The 22,890-nt window shown below is 44.9% G+C and overlaps 1 protein-coding gene across 1 annotated transcript in view; it reads left to right on the top strand.

The window, feature by feature from the left end:
• LOC148909292 (uncharacterized) overlaps nt 1-21,752 on the top strand; it is a 36,917-nt gene extending 15,165 nt beyond the window's left edge. Inside the window, exon 3 of the mRNA XM_089034076.1 lies at nt 19,899-21,752. Coding sequence (XP_088890202.1) covers nt 19,899-21,752 — 1,854 coding nt within the window. The remainder of the gene's footprint in view (nt 1-19,898) is intronic.
• The last annotated feature ends 1,138 nt before the right edge of the window (nt 21,753-22,890 follow it).

Here is a 22,890-nt window from a genome sequence, read left to right as displayed (position 1 = left end):
ACGTCTTCGTCGTGTCTGACGCGCAGTTAAGCGTAGAAATGAACCAATTGAAAAGCGTTGCCTACTAGGACGGCTGAGGAATGAAGTCGTCAATGTTAAAATATTTCTTGAATATACAATGCTTCGCGTATTTGAAAGCAACGGTACGAAACTGCAAGTCGTGCAAGGCGATAAATTGTACTTCAAAGCAAAGGAAGTAGCGGCCGCATTGGGCTACGAACGCCCAAAAGATGCAATTAAGGTGCACGTTCGCGATAAATACAAGGTAAGGCTTAGCGAACTTAGAATGGAGGTGAATCGCCTCCCTTCCAATTCACACCCACATTCCCTGTATGTGAACGAATCCGGATTGTATCAGTTGATATTCTCCTCGAAGATGGCAAAGGCAGAAGAATTCCAAGATTGGGTCCTCGAAGAAGTCCTACCCGCGTTGAGAAAGACGGGTAAATATGCGATGGACAAACGCTTCGACAGCCCGAATAAATTAGTATTCAAGATCGAAAATGAAGCCGACCTACACGCGAAGGTAGTCGACTACATACGTAGGTTTTACCCCGATTTCATCATAGCGCCGGGTCTTGGCGAGCTTCAAGATTCAGACAGCAAGCGAATAACCTGCTGGCGAAAAGGCTACCAAGCCGGTCAACCCGACCTCTTAATCCTAAATGCGCATAAGAAATACCGCGGGTTGTGTATTGAGTTGAAAACCCCAAAAGGAAACGGCGTCGTATCCGCAAAGCAATCCAAAAAAATTGCGCAGCTTGATGTAAATGGTTACCTAACTATGGTTAGCAATGATTACGACATTATCTGCCGTGCCCTCATGGATTATGCGGACGGCATTCGTATTCCCTGTAAGGGCTGCGTAAAGCGGTTTAAGTCCTACGCCACTTTGAAAACGCACCTAAAGATATTCCATAGGTATAATGAAGCTCAGCTTGACTCACTGGCGTGATCTGGTCCACGGTAAAGCATACGAAATAAAAAATTACGTCGTCTTCGAAGACATCGACCGTTTACGGTTAGTCCTCAAAGACTTAGAAGGCAAGGAATATTCCCTTTGGGCGCCGGATTGCGTGCGGTACGTAATTCAGGGCGAGGAATTCACCCACTTACGCAGCTATGGTAAGGTAAATGGCCGATGGAAGTTTGACATTGAAAGAACAGTCACTCCATCTCCTCTTTGTAGTTAAGCGCCCGCTGCGCTTTCGGATCCGCGGAGCACCAATGCCCCACAAAGGATCCTTCGGAGAATACCCTGTCGCAATGAAGGCAGGTGTATTTTTTACGCGGCGGCTTACAAGGGGTAATGCAGTCGGCAGGTAGTTCGCAAGTAATACAGTCCATATATTGAAAGGGTAATTAGAATGCCTCCCAGAAAGGCAGCTGCGTAGGCTAGCATATACCTTTAAAAGGGGTCCTTATTTTCATTATGCAAGCGCCCTTAAAAGGGGTCTTTATTTTTATTTATTATTATTAAATATCCTTAATTCATTATTATCGAATATTCTTAATAATAATAAATAAAAATAAGAATGGGATTTGAGACTCTTTGCACAAACCCTACTTTACTATCTTAGGTCCTTTCTAACTTCTACGGGCTTTCCTTGCCGCCTCATTGCCGGCATGCCAAGCTTCGAAGCGATCTAAGTACTCCTTGAAACCGCCTTGGCTGTCATAGAGACACTGCCAAACATGTTGGTCACTTCTTTGACAGCCGCAGCGCTCACAAGTTGCCTCCCAATATTCTCTATCCTCCCACCTTACGCCTTCGACGCAGTCAAACTCCGCAAAGCGCTGGTCAATTTCCTTCTTCCGGCGCGTTAACTTCCTTTGGGTTTCCTTTGGGCAACATCGTGCAGCAACGTCGCCGTGTTCCTCACAGGCTACGCTCAGCAGGTCGTAATTGCCGCGGCACCGATGTCGATGCCATTCGTCGTTCTTGTCCTCCTCGCAGCGCTCACATACGTTCTTTAGGCAAACGCGGTTATCAACGTGGTAATCCAACATCTGCGCGCTGCTAAAGAGGCGATTACACTCCTTACAACGCCTTTCGCGTGCCTTCTTAGCGCATACCTTCTTTTCCAGGTGGTATTTTAACATTTGCTTGCTGCTGAACTCCTTGTTACACCGCTCACACTCCATATATAATAAGGATTTAATAACCCTTATATGGGATACCGCATAAAGTCCTTAATGGACTCTTTTGCCCCGGATACTATTTCAAAGAGTGTCTCAGAATGTTGACGTTTAGGTTAAATCTTTGTTAAGGATGCCTGGAAACTATTTCAAAGAGTGTCTCAGAATGTTAACAATAAGGTTAAATCTTTGTTAAGTATATGTGGAAAGCCCGTAAGGATTAGTAGGCGGCTTAAAATAGTAAAGTTGGGTTTGTGCAAAGAGTCTCAAATCCCATTCTTATTTTTATTTATTATTATTAAGAATAATTAGGGATATTTAATAATAATAAATAAAAATAACAACCCCTTTGAAGGGCACGTCTTAACAAAGATTTAACCTAAACGTCAACATTCTGAGACACTCTTTGAAATAGTTTCCAGGCATCCTTAACAAAGATTTAACCTTATTGTTAACATTCTACAGGGGATATCGCATGAAGTCCTTAACGGACTCCTTAGCCCACGTTGCCATAGTTATCAGCGCACCAAACCGTTCTGCGCGCTTCAGACCGCACATTTCATCGTACAATTCCTGCACGCGCTCTTTCAGCCGATCGATCTCCTCCCTTTGCATTTCTATGGTGTCTCTTTTATCTTTTGCGTCGGTGGCAATCCTTCTTACTGCGTCCACTGGGTCCATCGTATATATAATGGATCCGAACCATATTCCCTGCAATGCTCTGATAGTAGGACCCACCGGCTGCGGAAAGACCCAGTTCGTCGTGGAGCAGCTATTAGGACCCTTTAGATACCGCTTCGACTACATCGTGCTATTATGCCCCACCTACGTGAATAACCGCACCTGGACGGGCATAGGAGTGAAAGATGACGACTTCTTCGTAGATATCTTAGACCCTAACGAGTTATCCAGCCATTTGAAGTTCTGGCATAAGCAATTCCCTAAAGATACGCAGACGCTCCTCATATTGGATGACATTGCCTGCGGGGACGACGTAAAAAGACGCACCTCCGAATTAGTGAAGCTCGCCTTTAGCGGCAGACACGACAATATTAGCGTTTGGTTGCTCTCGCAGCAGCTTACCAGCGTCTCTAAGCCTTTTAGGGAAAACATAGGATCCCTGGTCGTATTTTATACTCCGAGCCGGAGTGACCTGGAAACCATCCTTTCTGACTACGGCGGTGAGATATCCAAGGAACAGTTACACGAATACATGCGGCACCTAAAAACGCACCAACATTCCAAGATGATCTTCTCTTTGAGGTTTCCGTATTCCATTAACATATATGGACATTGAGCAGCTCTTAGATGAAGTCCCCACACAGTTAGACGAAAGTAACCTCAAGGAACAACTTAACATCCTCGTGTCTTCTGGGAAGTGTAAAGAAATGATAGGCAAGGAACTTACCCATGAACAGGTTAATAAGTTGTCAGAAGAGGAAGTTAAGAAGTTCCATAAGAGGTACGAGGCTGCCCTTGCAAGTAAGACCACGGACGCCGTAGCAGACTCAGCCATTAAGCTGGCCACCAAGCTTCTCGGACTTGCGCTGCCCATAGACGACGTGGAGCAACTGCGTAAGGACATAAGAGATGACTATGTCATCGCCCAAGAACTTAAGATAACCTGCGGGTGGTTGTCTTTGAAGTGCGGTAAGTTAATGGCAGTCGCCTCTGCGGCACTTCACGTAGCTCAGCACGTTGACTTGAAGGAGGTACTGGTGTCTTGGAAGGACTTCAAGAAGGACAGAGAAGTCGAAAAGGTCTTCCAGGCGGCACTTGCTGAGGTACCTGATCAAGTCGCCTCAAGTACTTAGTCAAGTACTTAGTCAAGTCACCTCAAGTACTTAGTCAAGTCGTCCTTAAGTCATTCTCAAGTACTTAGTCAAGTCGTCCTTAAGTCATTGTCAAGTCGTCATCAAGTTACTTGTCAAGTCCTTCAAGTCCCTTAATATAAGATGAGTGGCACCGAAGAACAACCACCCGTAGAAGATACCAAGATTACCAAGGCTAAATCTCCAGGCAGAGTTGCCGCGGGGAAGAAGCTCGCGGAGATGAATAAAAAGAACAAGGCAAAAAAGGAGGAAAAGGTGGAGGAAAAAGAAGAGGAATCCTTTTGGAATCCTGGGTACGTCATCGGTGCGTTAGGAGTCGCTATAGCAGCAGGCAGCCTTTACTTACAATGGCGGGCAGCAAAGCCAAAAGTAAAGTTGGAGCCAGCGCATTACACGCCTACGGAGCCGCCCGTTAGAAAAAGTAAGATCCCTGAAATGGAGTAAATTTATCACCACGTGCCGTGGCGACCTAGATTTTCCTTCTCGCTCTGTAATATAATGTCGACCGCGTTGTTGAAAACTGTTGAAGAAGCAGCTATTATTACTTCCATCGTTGCGGGTATTGGTTGGGTAGGTAAGAAAGTGCTCAAAGAAGACTTTACTGAAGACCCAAGCAAGAGCTTCGCTAATTTTGCTAAGATGACCGCTGCCGTAGGCGGGGCTATCATGGCAAAGAATTACCTACAGAAGGAAAAGTACCTACCTAACATATAAATGGCTAGCTTAGTTGCAGGCGGAGTTATTGCAGCTTTAGCATTTACAGGGGCTAATTATGGTGGTAGATATCTGGATAGATTAGTTAGCGGTGATAAAAACGCAGAATCTAACGCCGAAAGGAAGAGACACGACTTAGCGCTGGAGAAATATCAGCGAGACGTTGCGGCTTGGAATGAAAAAAGACAAGCTTACAGGGATTGGTTGGACAAGAATTACCAAGACAAAATGCAGGCGGATAAGAACTTTGAAAATACAGACTACGCCTTTAAGCTCTATGCGCAGGCGCACCCCGCGGCATTAACGGGGTTAAGAAAGCCTCAGTTTAAGGATTACTATCAGCCTCCTAAGAAACAAAAAGATAATGAATTGGTCTTTGTAGGAGTCGCAGGGCTGGCGGGAGGCGTAGCTTTGGCGTATCTAATATAATGATCGTCTTTTTGGAAAGCGACAAGAATGACTTTACCACTTACTTGAATCCTCCCATCAAAGCCCATAAGGTCCGGCTCATAAGTTGCTCTTTGTACAATTCTTGGTATAACCTGATTAGGGGCATAGTCGCTGAGCATACAGGAGGATCTAACTATCAAGCCGTATTGCTGCCCGATGGACATTATACGCCAATCACACTGGCCAAGGAATTAGCAAAACACGGTTATACTCTCACCACAGGATTGCCGCACGAAATGACCCTCAAACATAATATGTCAAATTATTCAATGACTTTTGGAAAGTCTGACCCATTGGGATCTTTATTATGTGCCTCGGGCAAGACAATTACCGACACAGCCATACCTGTGAAATGGAAAGTCGCATCCTCTTACGAAGTCTATTGCGATTTAGTCCATAGTTACAACAATGGAGAAAAGTCTTCTCTTATGTCCAAGTTTCTGCCCAAAGGTAATCCATTTGACCCAGTAGAATACACTCCCATTTCTTTAAGCTATGACTTGTCTAATTTGGTAGAAAGCTTAAACATCACCATTAAAGTGGACGGAAAGAAGGTGGATTTCAACGGACGCAAGATCAATCTCGTCCTGGAATTCATATAATGGGCCGCGTAGAGGACAAACTCAAAAGGATTTACTACGGGCCTGAAGGCTATTGGAAAGGAGCGTCGGCCATCAAGAAACTCGCGACCGCGGCCAGGGTATCAGAAGAAACGGCTAAAAACTGGCTAAGAAAACAAACCCTCTGGCAGGTTTATCTTCCCGTGCCTAAGTACATTCCCAGGCCCAGCTTTACCGTAAATGCCCCCAATGAAGTTCATCAGGTGGATTTGCTTTTCTTACCGCACGACAAGGTGAGAAGAAAGACCTATAGGTACGCTTTGACCGTAGTTGATATCGCAAGCAGATACAAGGACGCCGAACCCATAACCAGCAAGGATTCTGGAGAAGTCGCAGAAGCCCTAGGTAGGATTTATAAGCCCGTCTTGAAATGGCCCAAGCTGCTGCAAGTGGATGCGGGGACGGAGTTCATGGGCGTGGTTACTAAGACCCTGAAAGACCACGACACTAAGATTAGGAGAGCTGAAGCTGAGTATCACAGGGGTCAGAGCATCGTCGAAAGATTCAATAATACCTTGGCCGAGCGTCTCTTTGGGTACCAGTATTGGAAAGAGCTGGAAGATCCCTCCAAACGCAACAGGGAATGGACTCAGAGGCTCCCCCAGGTCGTCGCGGCTTTGAACAACGAGGCGGCCAGGGCTACAGGAATGAAACCCAAGGATGCCATAAAAAAGAAACACGTGGAACACAAGTCCTACGTCAGAAGTTCGAGGGCGGTCTTCCCCCAGGAAAAAAAATTAGGTAATGTCACGGTTCGATATCTCTATGAGCCGGGTGAATTAGAAGGAGGATCCAAAAGAGCTACGGATCCTAATTGGTCTTTGGAAACTTACCAGATCCGAAGCGTAATAGCTAAGAAGGGTCAGCCCATCTTGTATTATCTTCACGATGGCCCCACACGTGGGTTCGTCAAAGAAGAACTGCTTATCGTGTGATGTCCGAATGCTATCGTATGCACTCCGTCATCACACATCCATCGCTTACCGTCAAATGCAGACAGTGACACCTTCTCCTGCGTGACGTTATGTATCTGATGACCATAGCTGCGCAGGCTGTTCATCTTATGCCGCTGTTCCTTGCGTGTTCGTAATACGTTGAGGTAGGACTCGTGCGTAATGTCCTTCTTAACCACGTACTTTTTTACGCCTTTAGCTTTCTTTTCTACGCCGTCTAACTTTAGCACGCTGTACATCTTTGGTTTCAGACCCACGTACTCTACTATGGGTTTTCCTAACATTTCGTCTTTCATCTTCCCAATTACCTTCTTATTCTTCGCAGAGTAAAGGAAGTGCTCCTTCGGGTAACCGCTGGTGTCGTACTCGTCTATGTCGGGGAGGCAGTCTTTGTAAACGTCTTCCGTTTGCACTTCTAGAATTAGGGAGTCGGTGTCTGTGTACAGGAGGCGACAGCGGTCTCCGTACTTTGGCTTAAGCTTATCGTAGTAGAACTCGTACATAAGCAGCTTCGATAGATCCAGCACCGTAAAGCCTGTGTAAACGGGCTTGTTTAGTAAGAGGTTTGCCCTTTTCATGTGAATCACGTAGAAGTTCAGCATTTCTACGTATCTAACGAAGCCTGGCTGTGACACGTATGCTTCTGCTTCCTCTTTGGTGCCGACTATTTTTACGCTTACGCGCTTGCGGATGGTCTCCATTGTCTTACCAAATACGCTATTGTTCATTAGTTTAAACAGGTTCTTTTCGAAGTCATTCTTTGCCTGCGTACGCTTTTGCGTGTTAAAGTCAATGTAGGGGCGCATCCATGGTTCCTGCGTGAATTTTAGGACTCTGTGGATCTTCTCTACGCGCATTCCATGTCGCACGTAGAACTGCAGGTTGCGGTAATGTACCACATACTTCTTCTTATCCATCAGGTTCATAGTTAGTTTCCTGTACGGTTTGTAACCAGGGCACATTTGCTTTTGCAGCGGACTTAGCTGCTTAAATGGTATCTCTATCGCTTCTGGTGCTAAGGGGAACTCATTGTGTTCGTCGTGCAGGCGCTCTGGGTACTCCAGATCCACTTCTAAAACGTAACCCTTGTCTTCCTCCTTTCCTACCTGCATGTAGAAGTCTATCGGCTTCACTGGATCCCATTCGAAGTCTCTCACAGGTAGGTACTGTGACATTGCCCAACCATAAAGGTTATTCGCATCCAGGTAGTAAATGTATGTGGTTGGTTTCTCTGGGTCGTGCTCTACTAAGGGGTTGTTTGCGCGGGCGTAACGTCGGCTGGGTCCGCATACGCCGCCACGAATACCGTCTTCCATAAAGCGGTACATGTCGTATTCCGTTAGGAGATCCAACTGCGCATTTGTCTTCTTTAACAAAGCACTCCAGCTGAGCCCAGGAGCCGTGTAGAAATTAGCGGGATCCAATCCGTAATATTCCATAGCCATCTTTCTGAAGCTTTGGAAAACATCTGCAAGCAGCACTACGTCAGACCTTAGGTAGATGTCGTGGTAGTCCCCCATGTTCTCACAGGAGTACTTTTCCCACACGTCTAACGCATGTTGGTACTCCTCATCCTTTATACCGGACTCGTTTAGGGTGCTGTAGAAGCGATCTTTGGGTGGTAGGGACTCTTTGAATCGATCCCAGGAATCCATGTATTCATATGGGTAGACTCCTTTCCTTTCCGCGCCATATTGACTGGAAATGGGAAAGTTGGTGTTATACTTTACGAGGTTTGCTAAGGAGTCCGCCATAAACTGCTGCGAATCTAAGAACTTTAGCTTACCCACAGTTACGGACATGTAGCGCTCTTTGTTGTTGGGTATGCATTTGACGTCGGAGCCGTCTGTTCCTTGTAGTAGCAAATGGGAGTCGTACCCGCGGAGGTTGTGAAAGAACACCGGAATCTCCATATCTGGATTTACTTTGAAGTTTATATTGCATTTCCAATGAGCCGCTCCTCTGTATTTACCAGTGATGTGGCAGTGATCCCTAACCTTATCCACATAGAAATCCTCAACAAATGCTTTGTGGCAGTGAATGCAGTGCGTGGAGGGCTTTCCCGGCTTCTCACCTTTCTTAGCATACTTCCCGCATTTAAAATGAGCTTCTCCTAGATACTTTCCATCTTCATCCCACGCTTTCTTGGCTCGTCTTCCAAACTGAAGAAGCGTATGTTGGCAAATGTGGCATTTTTTTGCCTTGTTAAAAGCCTCCTGGTTCTCTCTGGTAAATACCATCTTCTTTGGACGTCTTAATTGTTCTCTTATCTCTTCCTCCTCTTCTCGCAATGCTTCTAGAAACTTATTAGCTGCGTTCTTACCTCGGTAAATCACAGGAGGGTCGGCCTTACCGTCTGATCTGACTACTATGTAACCAAAGGAGCAGATCTCGTGTAATCCTACCTTATTCATGGCGCCACGTTTCTGCTCTTCCTTAGTTATCAACGCTTCAAAGTCTGCATATATCACGTAAGGCACCTGCATCTGCTTTTGATGGTCTGCGTATGAAAGCTCTTTGTTGGTGGGCATCTGGATCCGTTGCGCCACTTCTTCGACTCCGCGGCAGATCTCATCGTGTTTCTTTAGGGTATTTAAGGATGTAAATGACAGCAAGCAGCAGTCGCAGAAGTACTTTTTGCCTTTGTGCTTAGTATGTCTGTAGAATAGTCTGCTAATGTATTTAACCCATGAGTAGTGTCCGCCGTGGTAGAATAAATGTACGCGCTCTCCTTTACTTTTTGACAGAACTAACGGTACTATCGTCTGCTCTCTGACTCCGTAAACGTTAATTGCTAGATCGTTTATTTCCTCAAATATGGGGATGTCTACCAACTGCATGGGAAATTCCACACCATCCCACTCTAAATCATCTGTGGGATACTTACTTGTCCTACAGGGATCCTTCTCTGCTGGATACAGTGCAGACCTGATTGCCCACATAAAGCATCGATTGTCTTCATTCTTCACGTTTACAATAGCCTTCTTCCTTTCTACCCACGTTGGTAGCGGTACGTAACTCCCCCCTCGTATGGGTACGTACCTGGCTATACTTATCTCTATTCCTTCAACCTCCTCTACTGTCCAACCCGATCCTTCTTTCGTGTAGTTAGACAGCGACTCCATTATTGCTTCTAAGGCTTCACTGAGTGACCTATCCAGATTCGTGGATTCTAATATCACTAACGACTTTGATCGCAACATTGCTGTCGTCATTACCTCGTCTTTTGACAAACTTACTTCTACCATTATGCTCGCTTTCAGGGCTCCTAATTCTTCTATACCTTTTCGGAGAGTCCTTTTAACCTTCCTTTCTGACTGACGCCAAAACTGTCTAACGTCAATCTCACCGTTACCGGGTATTGTCACCGTGCTGAAGTTGCTTTGGGATTCCATCTATATAATAGGAAATATTTTATACCTAATACCAAGCACTTTTTAGGTCGTCGTAGTCGTACTCACAGTCCTGACAATGCCAAAACAATTTAACCTTAGTCTCAAACTTCTTACCACATCCACAATCATAACTGCTCATACACTTCGTCTTCATTTTCAAATGCTTTTTCAAATCCGCTTCTTTCTTAAAAGTTCTCTTACATTCTTCGCACTCCATATATAGACTAACATATTTAAGTGCGCTGTTGCCCTCAACCACACTTGGAGTGGGGGTCGTCCGTAGGTGGATTTTTGATACGGATCTTGCCCGTGTTGAGATTGCGCTGTTGCCCTCACGGGTAATCCTGGCGTAAACTAACATATTTCGAGTGCGCTGTTACCCCCACGGGTAATCCTGGGGGTCTCATAGGGAATGAGGGCTACGCAAACACGGGTTAGTGACTTTAAACGGGAAATCCTCGTGTGGTCACTGCGCTAGAACCCCCATTCCCTATACTACTCGGTAAGGAATTCAGCACCGTTCAAAAGATGCAACAACATCAGGATAAACGCATTTGTGGGCTTTGTAAGGACTGTAATAAGGAATTCCACAACCCCTTCGAAATGCAGCAGCATCTGAAAAGGGGCGTCTGTAATCGAACCAGACAGTGTAGTTTCAGTAATAAGATACTTAGTAGTCGTCAACGTTTACAGACGCACCGGAGAACGCATGAAGTGAATTATAGGTTTCTCTCCCGCGCTTACGACTTGGAAGGCGTGGATTGCTACCAATGTGCGGATTTGATGTGTCGCTGCCCGCATAAAGAGGATTACTTAAGGAATCGCATAGATTACCATAAGAAGATAGTCCGTACTTTCCCCTCTTTTGAACGCGCCGAAGGCGTTCCGTGGACTAAAAGGGAGTATTGGAGGCAGGAGTGCGATCGTTGTGGTTGTGTTAGAGAAGAGGAACATATCTTCAACTGCCTTAACAAAGATTTAACCTAAACGTCAACATTCTGAGACACTCTTTGAAATAGTTTCCGGGGTGTCTTAACAAAGATTTAACCTTATTGTTAACATTCTGAGACACTCTTTGAAATAGTTTCCACACATACTTAACAAAGATTTAACCTTATTGTTAACATTCTGAGACACTTTTGAAATAGCATTTCTTGGGGCCTTTAATAGTAAGGTAGGGTTTGCGCAAAGAGTCTCAAATCCCATCCTTATTTTTATTTATTATTATTAAGGATAATGAATAATAATAAATAAAAATAAAGACCCCTTTAAAGGGGCCTTGCAGAGTCCCCTAAGTATATGGTAGCCTACTTCACGGCATTCTTTGGGGGCGCCCTAATTACCCTTTCAATATATGGACTGTATTACTTGCGAACTACCTGCCGACTGCATTACCCCTCGTAAGCCGCGTAAAAAATACACCTGCCTTCATTGCGACAGGGTATTCTCCGAAGGATCCTTTGTGGGGCATTGGTGCTCTGCGGATCCTAAAGCGCAGCGGGCGCTTAACTACAAAGAGGAGATGGAGTGACTGTTCTTTCAATATCAAACTTCCATCGGCCATTTACTTTACCATAGCTGCGTAAGTGGGTGAATTCCTCGCCCTGAATTACGTACCGCACGCAATCCGGCGCCCAAAGGGAATATTCCTTGCCTTCTAAGTCTTTGAGGACTAACCGTAAACGGTCGATGTCTTCGAAGACGACGTAATTTTTTATTTCGTATGCTTTACCGTGGACAAGATCACGCCAGTGAGTCAAGCTGAGCTTCATTATACCTATGGAATATCTTTAGGTGCGTTTTCAAAGTGGCGTAGGACTTAAACCGCTTTACACAGCCCTTACAGGGAATACGAATGCCGTCCGCGTAATCCATGAGGGCACGGCAGATAATGTCGTAATCGTTGCTAACCATCGTTAGGTAACCATTTACGTCAAGCTGTGAGATTTTCTTAGATTGCTTCGCGGATAAGACGCCGTTTCCTTTTGGGGTTTTCAACTCAATACACAACCCGCGGTATTTCTTATGCGCATTTAGGATCAAAAGGTCGGGTTGACCGGCTTGGTAGCCTTTTCGCCAGCAGGTTATTCGCTTGCTGTCTGAATCTTGAAGTTCGCCAAGACCCGGCGCTATGATGAAATCGGGGTACAACCTACGTGTGTAGTCGACGACCTTCGCGTGTAGGTCGGCTTCATTTTCGATCTTGAATACTAACTTGTTTGGGCCGCCAAACCGCCTTTCTATTGCATATTTACCCGTTTTCCTTAGCGCGGGTAGGACTTCCTCAAAGACCCAATCACGAAACTCCACAGCTTTGGGTAGTTTGGAGCTAAATATCAGTTCGTACAAACCAGGTTCGGATATAAACACGGCATTTGGTTGCGTAGTAAAGGAGCGGTGATTCGCAGCCCCTTGTAGATCAACCCATTTTTTCTGGTATTTCTCAGATACGTGTGCTCTAATTGCATCTCTAGGGCGCTCATAGCCCAACGCCAAAGCCACCTCCTTTGCTTTGAAGTACAAAGTTTCGCCTTGCACTATGCATTGCAGTTTGGTTTCGTTGTTTTCGAATACGCGAAGCATTATATACCAACGATATTTTTTTATCAAAAGGATGAGCGAGTGGATCAATAGGCAACGCTCTTTAGCTGATTCATTTCTACGCTCAGTTGCGCGTCAGACACGACGAAGACGTAGCAGTTTATCTTATCGCCGTCGCCCGCGGAGGCATTCTTGGTGCGTTTGATCTCCAATGTTATACCATCCTGCGTATTTACTAGACGTAAACCCTGGCCATGTAGGTCTTCGTCGTTAATGGTGCGCATGTCAATCCATAACGCATATTTGTCCTTAAAGAATTCCTCAGGGCTAATTTGGTCACCAAACTTGCGCATTGCCTCCCTGTACACGTCTGCAGGCTTTATTCCCTGGGAGTAGACCTTGTTTGGAACGCCGTTTATGTTGACCCCTACGTTAGTAATAGGGTTGTGAAAGGCCTCGCTGTCGCGCTTACCGGCCTCGTAGGGTTTGGCAAACACCAACATCAACCCCGTGAGACTTCTTCGGGGGAGGTTAATACTTTGGTTGATAACCTCATCCGTCTTATCCAAGAAGCTAAACGTCTTATACATCACTACGTGGTCGTATAAGAATGCCTTCCCGGAGCTGTATTACATGCCAGCGCTACGGGCCAGCTCTTCGCTGTACACCGTTTCGTACTGTAGCTCTAGATTGGTAATAGAGTATGGGGTTGTTGTGGTAAGTGCAGTGCTTAGCCCACCAATGATGTTATTAGCATCTGCTAAAGTTACTTCAAACTGTAGCTCGGATAACTGTCTTGGGTAATAGACACCGTGATTCGTGATTACTTCAAAGTCCAGCGGTATGACATACTTGCTACCATAGGCGGTCTTTATTCGCTTTGCGTCTGCCACTGCGGTTTCTCCGCTGCCGTCAGTAGGTTGCGTTTTCGTAGGTGTGCGGACCTTACGTAAAATGACACTACCAATTCCTTGTTCTATCCTTTGCGCGCGGTCAAAGGCTGTCAACCATAAGTCTTTGTACGTGGTATACAGATCGTACCTATTTAAGTCCAGCAAGGATTCCCTGGCGAACTTTACGCGCATCTTAGAAACGATGTTGCGACCCACGTTGTTAACGATAATCCTTTCATCTGTGGGGCTTGACTGCACCGCTAGGTCGAACCTTAAAGCCAAGGTACCAGGTACTAAGACTAGGTTATCCGTTAGGCGGGGCACGCCTACGTACAGGGTTTCCCCTGGCTTAGCGCTGCTGGGGGTAAAGGTGACCCGGTGAAAGGTGCGTTCTGCTTTCAGTCCGCCAACCTGCTTAGGTAATACGTTGGGATTTAACTTTGAGCTTATCATATATAATGGAAGTAGAAGGAACAGACCCCGACTTCGATCCCACCACATAGGAAGGTCAGGCTGACATTAACGACGGTGATGAAGAACCGCTGCTTCCCACCCAACAAGTCGACGATTCCCTAAGGGATAGGATTGCAAAGGCCCTAAGACATCCCAAAGCACGCGAGTACACGTTTCCGCGTGAGCACATTGAGCTTCAAAACATGGGCGAGCCGGAAGCAGCCGCGCGGGAAACCGTAGAGTGGGCAAAGCAGGAGCTAGAGCTGCGCTACGACAACTTTGATGCTGACGACGTAAAGCTCACGGAAAAGGGAAACAAAGTCCTAATAAGCGTCCAAGACTTAAGATTTCCCGACAAAGACCGCTGGACAAAACCGCAAAACCTCTTTGATGAGGAGGGCAACGTTAGGGGTGACGTCTTGAGATTAAGAGGCTTTCAGCGTGCTACTAGAAGCCTGTTAGAAAGGCTGCACAACTTAACCGAAAGGACCAACGCGGAAAAACGTGCCGCGGATCTGCAAAGGGAGTTAAGAGAAAAAGATGTAGAATATGCAAAGCAAGGTCAGCTACTTGCCGATGCTGAAAAGAAGTCCGCCCATCAAGATGAAAGAATAAAAGAAATAGGAAATCAGGTGGATCAGGCCCTGCGCGAATTAGACAAAGCACGGGAGGACTTAGGAGAAGCCCAAAGCTCTGGCGCCTCAGTGGAAGCGCTGCGGGAAACGTTGGAAGAAAGGGAGGAGGAATACATGAAGCAAAACCAGCGGCTTGCCGACGCGCATAGGAGGGAAGTCGAATTTAAAAATCAAGAAATAAGGGAGCTGGTAGACCAAAGAACCCAAATTCGACGCGAAAGAAATCAAACTCAAAGGGCTCTTAACCTCGCCCTGCAAGAGTTAGACTTAATTAAAGACGATACCGATAACCTGCAAACCACCATAGCCGGCTCTTTAGTGGAACGGCGACGGTTAATGGCTGAAATCAATACTAAGGAGGAACAAATCCGGCAAAGAGATCAGGCCATTGAGGACCTGGAGGGGCAAATAGAGCGGCAGCAAGAAGTAATCGAGGACCAAACTCGTACCGAGGAAGAAAGGGAAGCAGCTCAAAAGGAAGTAGATACGCTCGAAATACGCCTTGCGGAATTGCGGGCTCAAAAGGAAAACCTGGAAAAAGAGCTGGGGCTTACCACCAAGGAAAAGGTAAAAAGAGCTCTGGTGAAGTATGGTATTCCGCTGGCATTTGCGGTCGCTATTAGCACCGTAGTAGGAGTTATCCTATCCACGCTTAAGGCTACGGGCGCAGGCGTAAAGAAATTAGGCAGTGGGCTGACGGACTTGGGAAAAAAGATGGCAGCCGGTCTTCCTGGGCTGCTGGGTTCGGTTGTTTCCTTGGCACTTAGGGCCGGCGGAGAACTGTTAAAGTTCGTGGGGAATAACATTTGGATCTTAGTCGTAGCTATTGGGGTGGTCCTCCTGAAGAAGATTCGGGGATGATCTTATCTGGGTACGTTACTGGTGGCTTATCGTCGTCAGGCATCCGAGGCGTCCTCGACTGGGGATAAGTAAAGATAGTATTCGCACCGCCTTGATAATGCGGAACTAGCGGTATGGCGGTCATAGTGCTAATGGTCTTATGATTCCAAGTAGCATCCACCGGAGGATCTCCCACAACATTTATTCGGAGGTTGCTGGGGTTGGCTCCAGAATTAGTGGCATCGCTGGGGCGAGCTTGAAGCTTTGCATATTGACAATTAGCTATCATATGAAAAGTCACGGGCGTTAGGTCTTCTTGGGTAGGTGGATTGGGTTCACATGAAAAATGGGTTGAATGTCTAGCATTATTTTTTGACCTGTAAGGCAATAGCGGATGGTTGGCCTCATCGACGAGCCTAAACCCGACATTGCCCGAATACTCTGTCGAAATGCTAATGGTACACATGATCAATCCCAGGCCCCCAACCTTCACCCACAATCCGGTGTCATACCATTCGTCGTTTACGTAGCCCTTCTCCCCCAGGTAATGAAAAAACCAGTCCTCTTTCGTGTGCGGATTCATATATTTAAAGGCTTACCACCGTAAGAGTGCTAATGGTTGCGTGATTATAAGGCTGATCCCTCTGATTTTCTATGCTATTTACCGTGACCTTCCCCGTATCATCTACGCGTATCTGCAGCTTTACCTTCCCATGGCAATCGGCGACCATGTGGAAAGTCCAAACCGATAGGTTCTCGTTACTGGCTGGGTTGGGCTCTACGGAGAAATGCGCAGGCTCCCTGTTGTTTGTCTTCGCGCGCATAGGCTGCAGTACGCCATTCTCATCCAGGAACCTAAAGCCGACGTTGGCGTGACTGCTCGCGCCCATGCAAATACTACAAAGGATTAACTTCTTTCCTGAGTAGTTCAAATCCACAGACATGCCCGTGACATCAACCCAAGATGCCTGGGTGTATTTTTTCTCGCCTGTGTAAGTTGTATAGACACAATCTACTCCAGCTACGTAGGGGTTGTTCATCGCCATATATAATAGCTCAGACCAATGCTTGCAGCTGCTAAGCCGGCTTTTAGTAAGTTATGGTCATATTCCTCAGGTATCGCAGGCAGGACCTTCTTTCGTTTCTTAACTACGGGTAGCTTCGTTTCGTGTGACTTTTTAGACTTCTCCACGAAGTGAGGAATGTTCCTAAGAGTGTCAGAGTTCACGTCGTTCACCCCAAACTTCATATCCTTAGTAGCTCGCTGCAGTTTGTTGTTGTATCCTACTACAGAACCAGTATTTATAGATAAATTACTAGGCATTAACCAACAACCCGGGGCTACTGCATAGTCCAACCTCGCCTTAGAATTTTGTATAGCTAGTTGGTAACGCTGTACGCCCTTGCTAATGTCGCCCTCCAAGATTGAACTTTCGAATAAGATCAAGGCTTCGGCTCGCGTTTCTTCCGCGGCGCCCGTATTTCCAATTATACTCGATCGGGTATTTACCTGAGCTCCAAGGATAGAATACACGTAAGCTTCTATGCTGCGGTTCAAACGGGCAAGGCCGGCTCTAGTTAGTCCTTTACCTTCTGGGGGTATGAAATTAAGATATTGCTTCGTTTGCTCGTCGTTGGTAATCTTAATAATCAGTGGATTGGCCCCTGCATACTTACCACCCTCGTCTTTGAACAGAGGTCCGTCTCTAACTTCCTTAGTGGTCTTAGCATTTGGTTCAAAGAAGGTGCTACTGTCGTGAGTTTCCTTATGATATCCCGTGTTCCACCGTAGATTCAATGCATGAACTTCCCTGTTGCTTAGCTCGTGCCCACCAATCCCCCAATAAGCCCAAATATGTCCCAAACCATTGTTAGCGCCCGTAGTGCATCGGAAATCCTTCCCTACAACACCAAACTCCTTACAAAGTCTATCATAAGCCGGCACGCTGTATTTGTTATCTCTAGGATAAAACGCAGCATCTCCCGGCAGCGCAATAACACCCATTTCATGTAGTATTCTTCTAACCGTGAAGTGGAAGTGAAACATAAATATCGAATTCTTCATCAACTTCGCACTTACACCGCAGCCGCTGGTGGCACACCAAACCGCAAAGTTTAGTTGCTGCGGCCAATAACGCATGTTAGGACCACTTAACCATTCATGAGATTCCTTAGCGGTGGTATGAACAATGGGAACTTCTTTGAAGATATCTCGCACCTTTAACGGAAAGGAATGGTTGTTAGAGATCCGCATGTTCAATGTCAAATCCAAACTTGGATGTTCATCAAATGAAACCGCGGGTATCGGATAAGTATCGGTACCAAGCAATAATTCCTTTGACCAACCTTGCACGGGCTTATGTTCGATATAACCAGAATTCTTCAGTTGATTGTCTATCTGATCGACCAGCGTAGGTTTCAAATCCTCGTTGCTGTACATCCTAGAGCCGTTATAGTAAATCCCATCGGGTCTCCTTTCGAACTTACTAGGGTCTGCATGCGGAAACATCTTCCTAAAGGCCCTCCAGTTCCAGTAATCCCGGTTGTCGTGATGTGGCTGCTTCTCAATATCATTCCCAAAAGCGTCGTACATTAGTATATATAATGGATGTTATACCATCAGCACCTCAGTTGTACCCAGATGTTCCCTATACTACACCTAACGAACTAAACGGCGAAAACTTTCGTCTGAATAAAGCGAACTTAATCCTGGCTTACTTGGAAGGGCAGGCAAAACACTATGAAAAAGTTAGAAAAAAGTACGTTAGAGCCCGGAGTACGCTACATAAGATTGCGATAACTTCAGGATCCATATCTGTTGTGTTAACGGGCTCTGGCGTTGCTACTTCGCTTACTGGGCCGGGAATAATCGTTGGAGTTCCTTTGGCCGGCGTTGGGGCAGCTTGTGGTATCATTTCGGCTGTTGCTACGGGCATTATGAAAAAGCTATCCACGAAAATATCCAAGCATGACACGACAATAGCTCTATCTAGGGCTAAAGTAAATACTATTACCGATCTTGTCTCAAAGGCTTTGCGTGACAGAAAGATAGACGACGTAGAATTCTCGCTTATTCTGGCCGAAGAAGACAAATACGAGAAATTAAAGACGGACATAAGGAATAAAAAAACAATCGTAAAAGATCTTTCCGAGGAATCTCGCAAAAGATCTACCAGGAGGCTTGCTCAGTAAACATCTGCTTCGAAAAGAGCGTGACGGGATTCTATTTACATATCGAACGTCAGTCTAGAAAATATGCAGATTAAATATAATAATTTTCACATACATAAGCGTCCAGATGTGTCTGGCGTTCGCTTGTGATCGTGGACTTTGGGGCTGGGGAGGCCTAAAGTCCCGAGTTCGAGCCTCGCTGTAGATGCATTTGGACCGGTTGCTGTGAGTGAAAAAAAAGCCTCCCCCACTCACAGCAACCGTGGGGGGAGGGGTAGAAAGTGCGATTCAACCCCGCGATGGGGGGTTTCGCGAGGAAAAGTTGGAAAAGTCAGGGGGTGTCTCGGGACGCTGTCCGGAGTTCACCCTCTGGTGGGTCGTAAGAAAGATATATGTGTATGTACTAGAGGGCCTCTGGCGCGGGATGAAATAAGCCCCGTAAGCCCAAAATGCAAAAAACTCCACTGGGGATAGCTTGGTGTTCTGCGCGATGCATTCCCCAGTGGGGTTTCTGGCAAAATAAACGCCAGTTTTGCATTTTTATTTTCTCGGAATCCATCCTAACAGGGGGTGGTTGGGGTCTATTTTGTAAAATATTTCGTAAATTACGTCAGGATAATAAGGAATATCCTTATTCAGCCGACAAAACATCCACTCGGCTTTTGTCATATCAGAAACCTCAGGAATAGACTTACCGGTAATTTCAGACAAAAGATAGGGAATAGCTTTGTAATATTTCCCTAGCTTTAATTTTTTCAACGTTTTTCGTAGACTTTGCGGGGTTGGCTCTTCTAAATGGTCTATGATTTTCTTCTTTACTTCGTCGCTTAAATATACCGGATGTAAACCTTGGATATGACTCATCCAGTCCCTGAAGTATTTTATTCTTTTGTATGGGGTCTTCTTACGACCTCCATTGGCGTAATACTGCTCTCTGGTAGCATTTGGTACGGCATTACGAATATTCTTACCACATTCGTAACACTGCGCTGACGTGTCGTCTTCTATTTGCATTTTCTTACCACAACACCAGAAACCCTTGGGCTTAGGTATGTTAACTTTGGATCTTAGACAAATTATACAGAAGTCATTGGTGAACTTTTTACATTCATGCATCGTATATATATCGTACATTTTTATAAACACTTATCTTTGATTCCCAAGACAGCAGCAGTAAGGACTTATCGCGCGGCTTATTCCCGCTGCCGGCGCCTTCCTTAAACCGCCTGTAAAACCCGTAAATCTTTGACATTGACCGCGAGTCCCCCTTACTGCTGCTTGATGGAACATTGGTTCAAATCTTAAAAGAAAGCGATGAACCGTTTTCTTTATGTAAATACAAATCTGAAATAGGAAAACCATATAATCGGTTAACCTTCTACATTTGTACCAACTCCGACTTTTTTGAAAGAAGCATTGATAGTTTTTTAGTCACGAATGCAGAAAGCAGTGAAGATGAAAGTAAAGTCTCAGAGATTCCTAAAAAGAAGATTTGCTTAACCAAATGTGATCTCACAGGAGAGACAGCAAACACTAGCCATCCAACAAGTTCCCTAAGGAACATCAGTGATGTAAAAATCAGCAGTGAGAAAGTTACAAAAGAATCTGGTCCTTCAAGCAGTCTGGGTGACAGTTTGGCTACAAAGAGCAACAGGGAAGCTAAAACTAGCTGCCATGAAATCACTCCCCATAAAATTGTGAAGGACATCTTTCCCCATTTAAGTGATTTGGCAATCTTGAATGCTTTAAAGGATGGTGGTGGTGTTGAAAATGCTGTCATCAACCTTTCTGCTAAAACAGAAAGATCTTCAGATCAATTAATTGATTCATATGCTTCTGTTATCGAAAATGATGATGGTTGGGATTCAGATGAATTTGTGGAGTCTGCCTGGAACATCACATCTGATGAAGGAAATAATGCATGTGATAAAACAGAAGTAGAAGACCAGGCTTCCATTAGTGATCAACTGAAGAAGTTATACAAGGAACATTCGGATTCAGGTGCTGAAATCAAACTTAAAGTTAGAAGAAGCTTTGTCTGGGAGGACACCCTGCTTAAACTAAAGAGATACAAGAAGGAAAGTCTCAGTAGTGGCACAGTCAACGTTCAGTTCATAGGAGAGCCTGCTGTGGATGAGGGAGGACCAAGAAAGGAACTGTTCTTCTTTATTCATAGATATATGCAAACATCTTGCCTTTTCACCGGTCAACCACACAGCCGAAGCTTTGCCCACAATGTGATGGCCTTGCAGAAAGAAGAATACTATTATTATGGTGTAATGGCAGCATTGTCCATTCTTCAGGGATCACCTGGTCCCATAATTTTTTCACCCTCTGTTGTGGACTATATTATCCATGGAAAACTACAAGCTGTTTCCACGTCCATCAGTGATCTACCAACAGGAAAAGTTAGGTCGAAACTAGAGGAACTTCAGGAAATCAGTGATCCAGATGTGTTTAAGAAGGAAGCTTCATTTAACACCCCATTTAGATTTAAAGCAGGGTATTCCAAACCAGTAGTGACCCTTCAAAACAAAGAAGAGTTTATAAGGTGCATTTGCCTGCATTATATGATTCTGTCAACTCTACCAGAAATAGAACAGTTCATCCAGGGTTTGAACATTAATGGAGTCCTAGATGTCATGAGAAGCAACCCTATGAAATCTCGAAAATTGCTACAGTTCTCAGAAGCTGAAAAGCTCAATGCAGATAAGGTTGACCAACTGTTTCAGTTTTGTTATTTTCCCACTGGAAGTAACAACAGAAAGGATGAAGAAGCAATAGCATTCAACTTTACACATTATCTTGAAGATGTCGAAGCTGATAGTGTGTCAACAAGCATTCTTGATCCAGACACTGATGACCTCAATTCGATCACTGTCCAACTTACACACATTTTACAGTTTGTTACTGGATGTCCAACCATACCGGCGACTGGATTTGATAAGCAACTTTCTGTGATGTTCAATCACACTGAAACACAAAGGAAGCTCACAGCTAATACTTGCAGCTGTACCCTTTACCTGCCAGTTAGCAAGTTACTTGTGGAGTACGAGTCTTTCAAACAAGAGTTCACTGAATGCATGTTCAGCTCACCGGGTTTTGGTGTTGTATAGTTAAAGGACAACTGACCCCAAAAATTGCCGTTTTTCATATAAAACTACAACGTACATAGATCACATAAATTCAACTTTGAACTCTGATACAGCTTCTATGTCGCCGAAAAGAAATAATCAATTCGCGAAAAATAGCAATAGAAGAGCGCCATATTTGAGCCCGCAATAAATTACCGCATTAATGCCGTGACGTCACAACGTGAAGCTTGCATTCCAAACTTGTTGAGTTTGTATATTTCGAGTGCTAGTCGATCTTTTAATAGTCTAAGTTAGAGTAAGTTTCTTAATCCAGATGGTCCATTGTTGTGTGCCAGAATGCACCAACCATTCTTCCAAAACTGAGTCTGTTAGCTACCACACAATTCCTAACAAAATAGCTCTTCAGAAGGCATGGATAGCGCGGATAAAGAGAGAGAACCTGCCGCCTTTGAAGAACTGCTACGTTTGCACCGATCACTTCGAGGATTCATGCTTTGAAGTGGATCTGATGGAGCAGTTAACCGGGATAAAAAGGAAGAGGAGATTAAAGAGCGATGCTGTTCCGTCAGTATTCAATTTTTGCAAGCCAGCTAAAAGAAGAGCTACATCAGAGAACCGGCTCAAACGCAAACAAAACGAAGAGGTGAGATAACATGTCATTTATACATAACATAGTTTACATTGTTTTTCGAAATAATCACTCATGAAAAAGACTTATTAATGCATACCGAAGCGAGTCATCAATCATTAGCTATTTATGCTTTCATAGATGAAATGTTGCTTAAAATCATAAGTATAGCTAGTAGTATTTGATCGATACTTGAAATTTTCAAAATGGTTATTTGCACGTGTTTAGTTTACATTTGATATTTATTCGTAAACCATAACAATGTTGCCGTAATGTTCCAAATTTGCTTGGATAAATGACCACGCAAGAATAATTTATAGCATTGTTGGTTAATATGTTTATTTTGTATTATTTAAGGTAAAGTAGGCCTCGAAGAATGGTTTATAGTATTGTTGAAAACATTGTTTATTTTCGTATTTTCAAAGAATGTGGAGCAGCTATGTGCCACAATAAATCCCTCGTGTGAAGATCCACCAAGTGTGGAAACACCAGAGTTCTCTCCTGAACCACTTTGTAAGGAGATTGGTGTTC

Source organism: Actinia tenebrosa, unplaced genomic scaffold, assembly GCF_029948245.1.
Source record: "Actinia tenebrosa isolate PJP-AT-01 unplaced genomic scaffold, QUT_ActTen_1.0 PGA_scaffold2__45_contigs__length_23673736, whole genome shotgun sequence".
Classification (NCBI taxonomy): Eukaryota; Metazoa; Cnidaria; class Anthozoa; order Actiniaria; family Actiniidae; genus Actinia; species Actinia tenebrosa.
The sequence above is the reverse complement of the archived record's forward strand: the minus strand, read 5'-3'. Positions and strand labels throughout refer to the sequence as shown.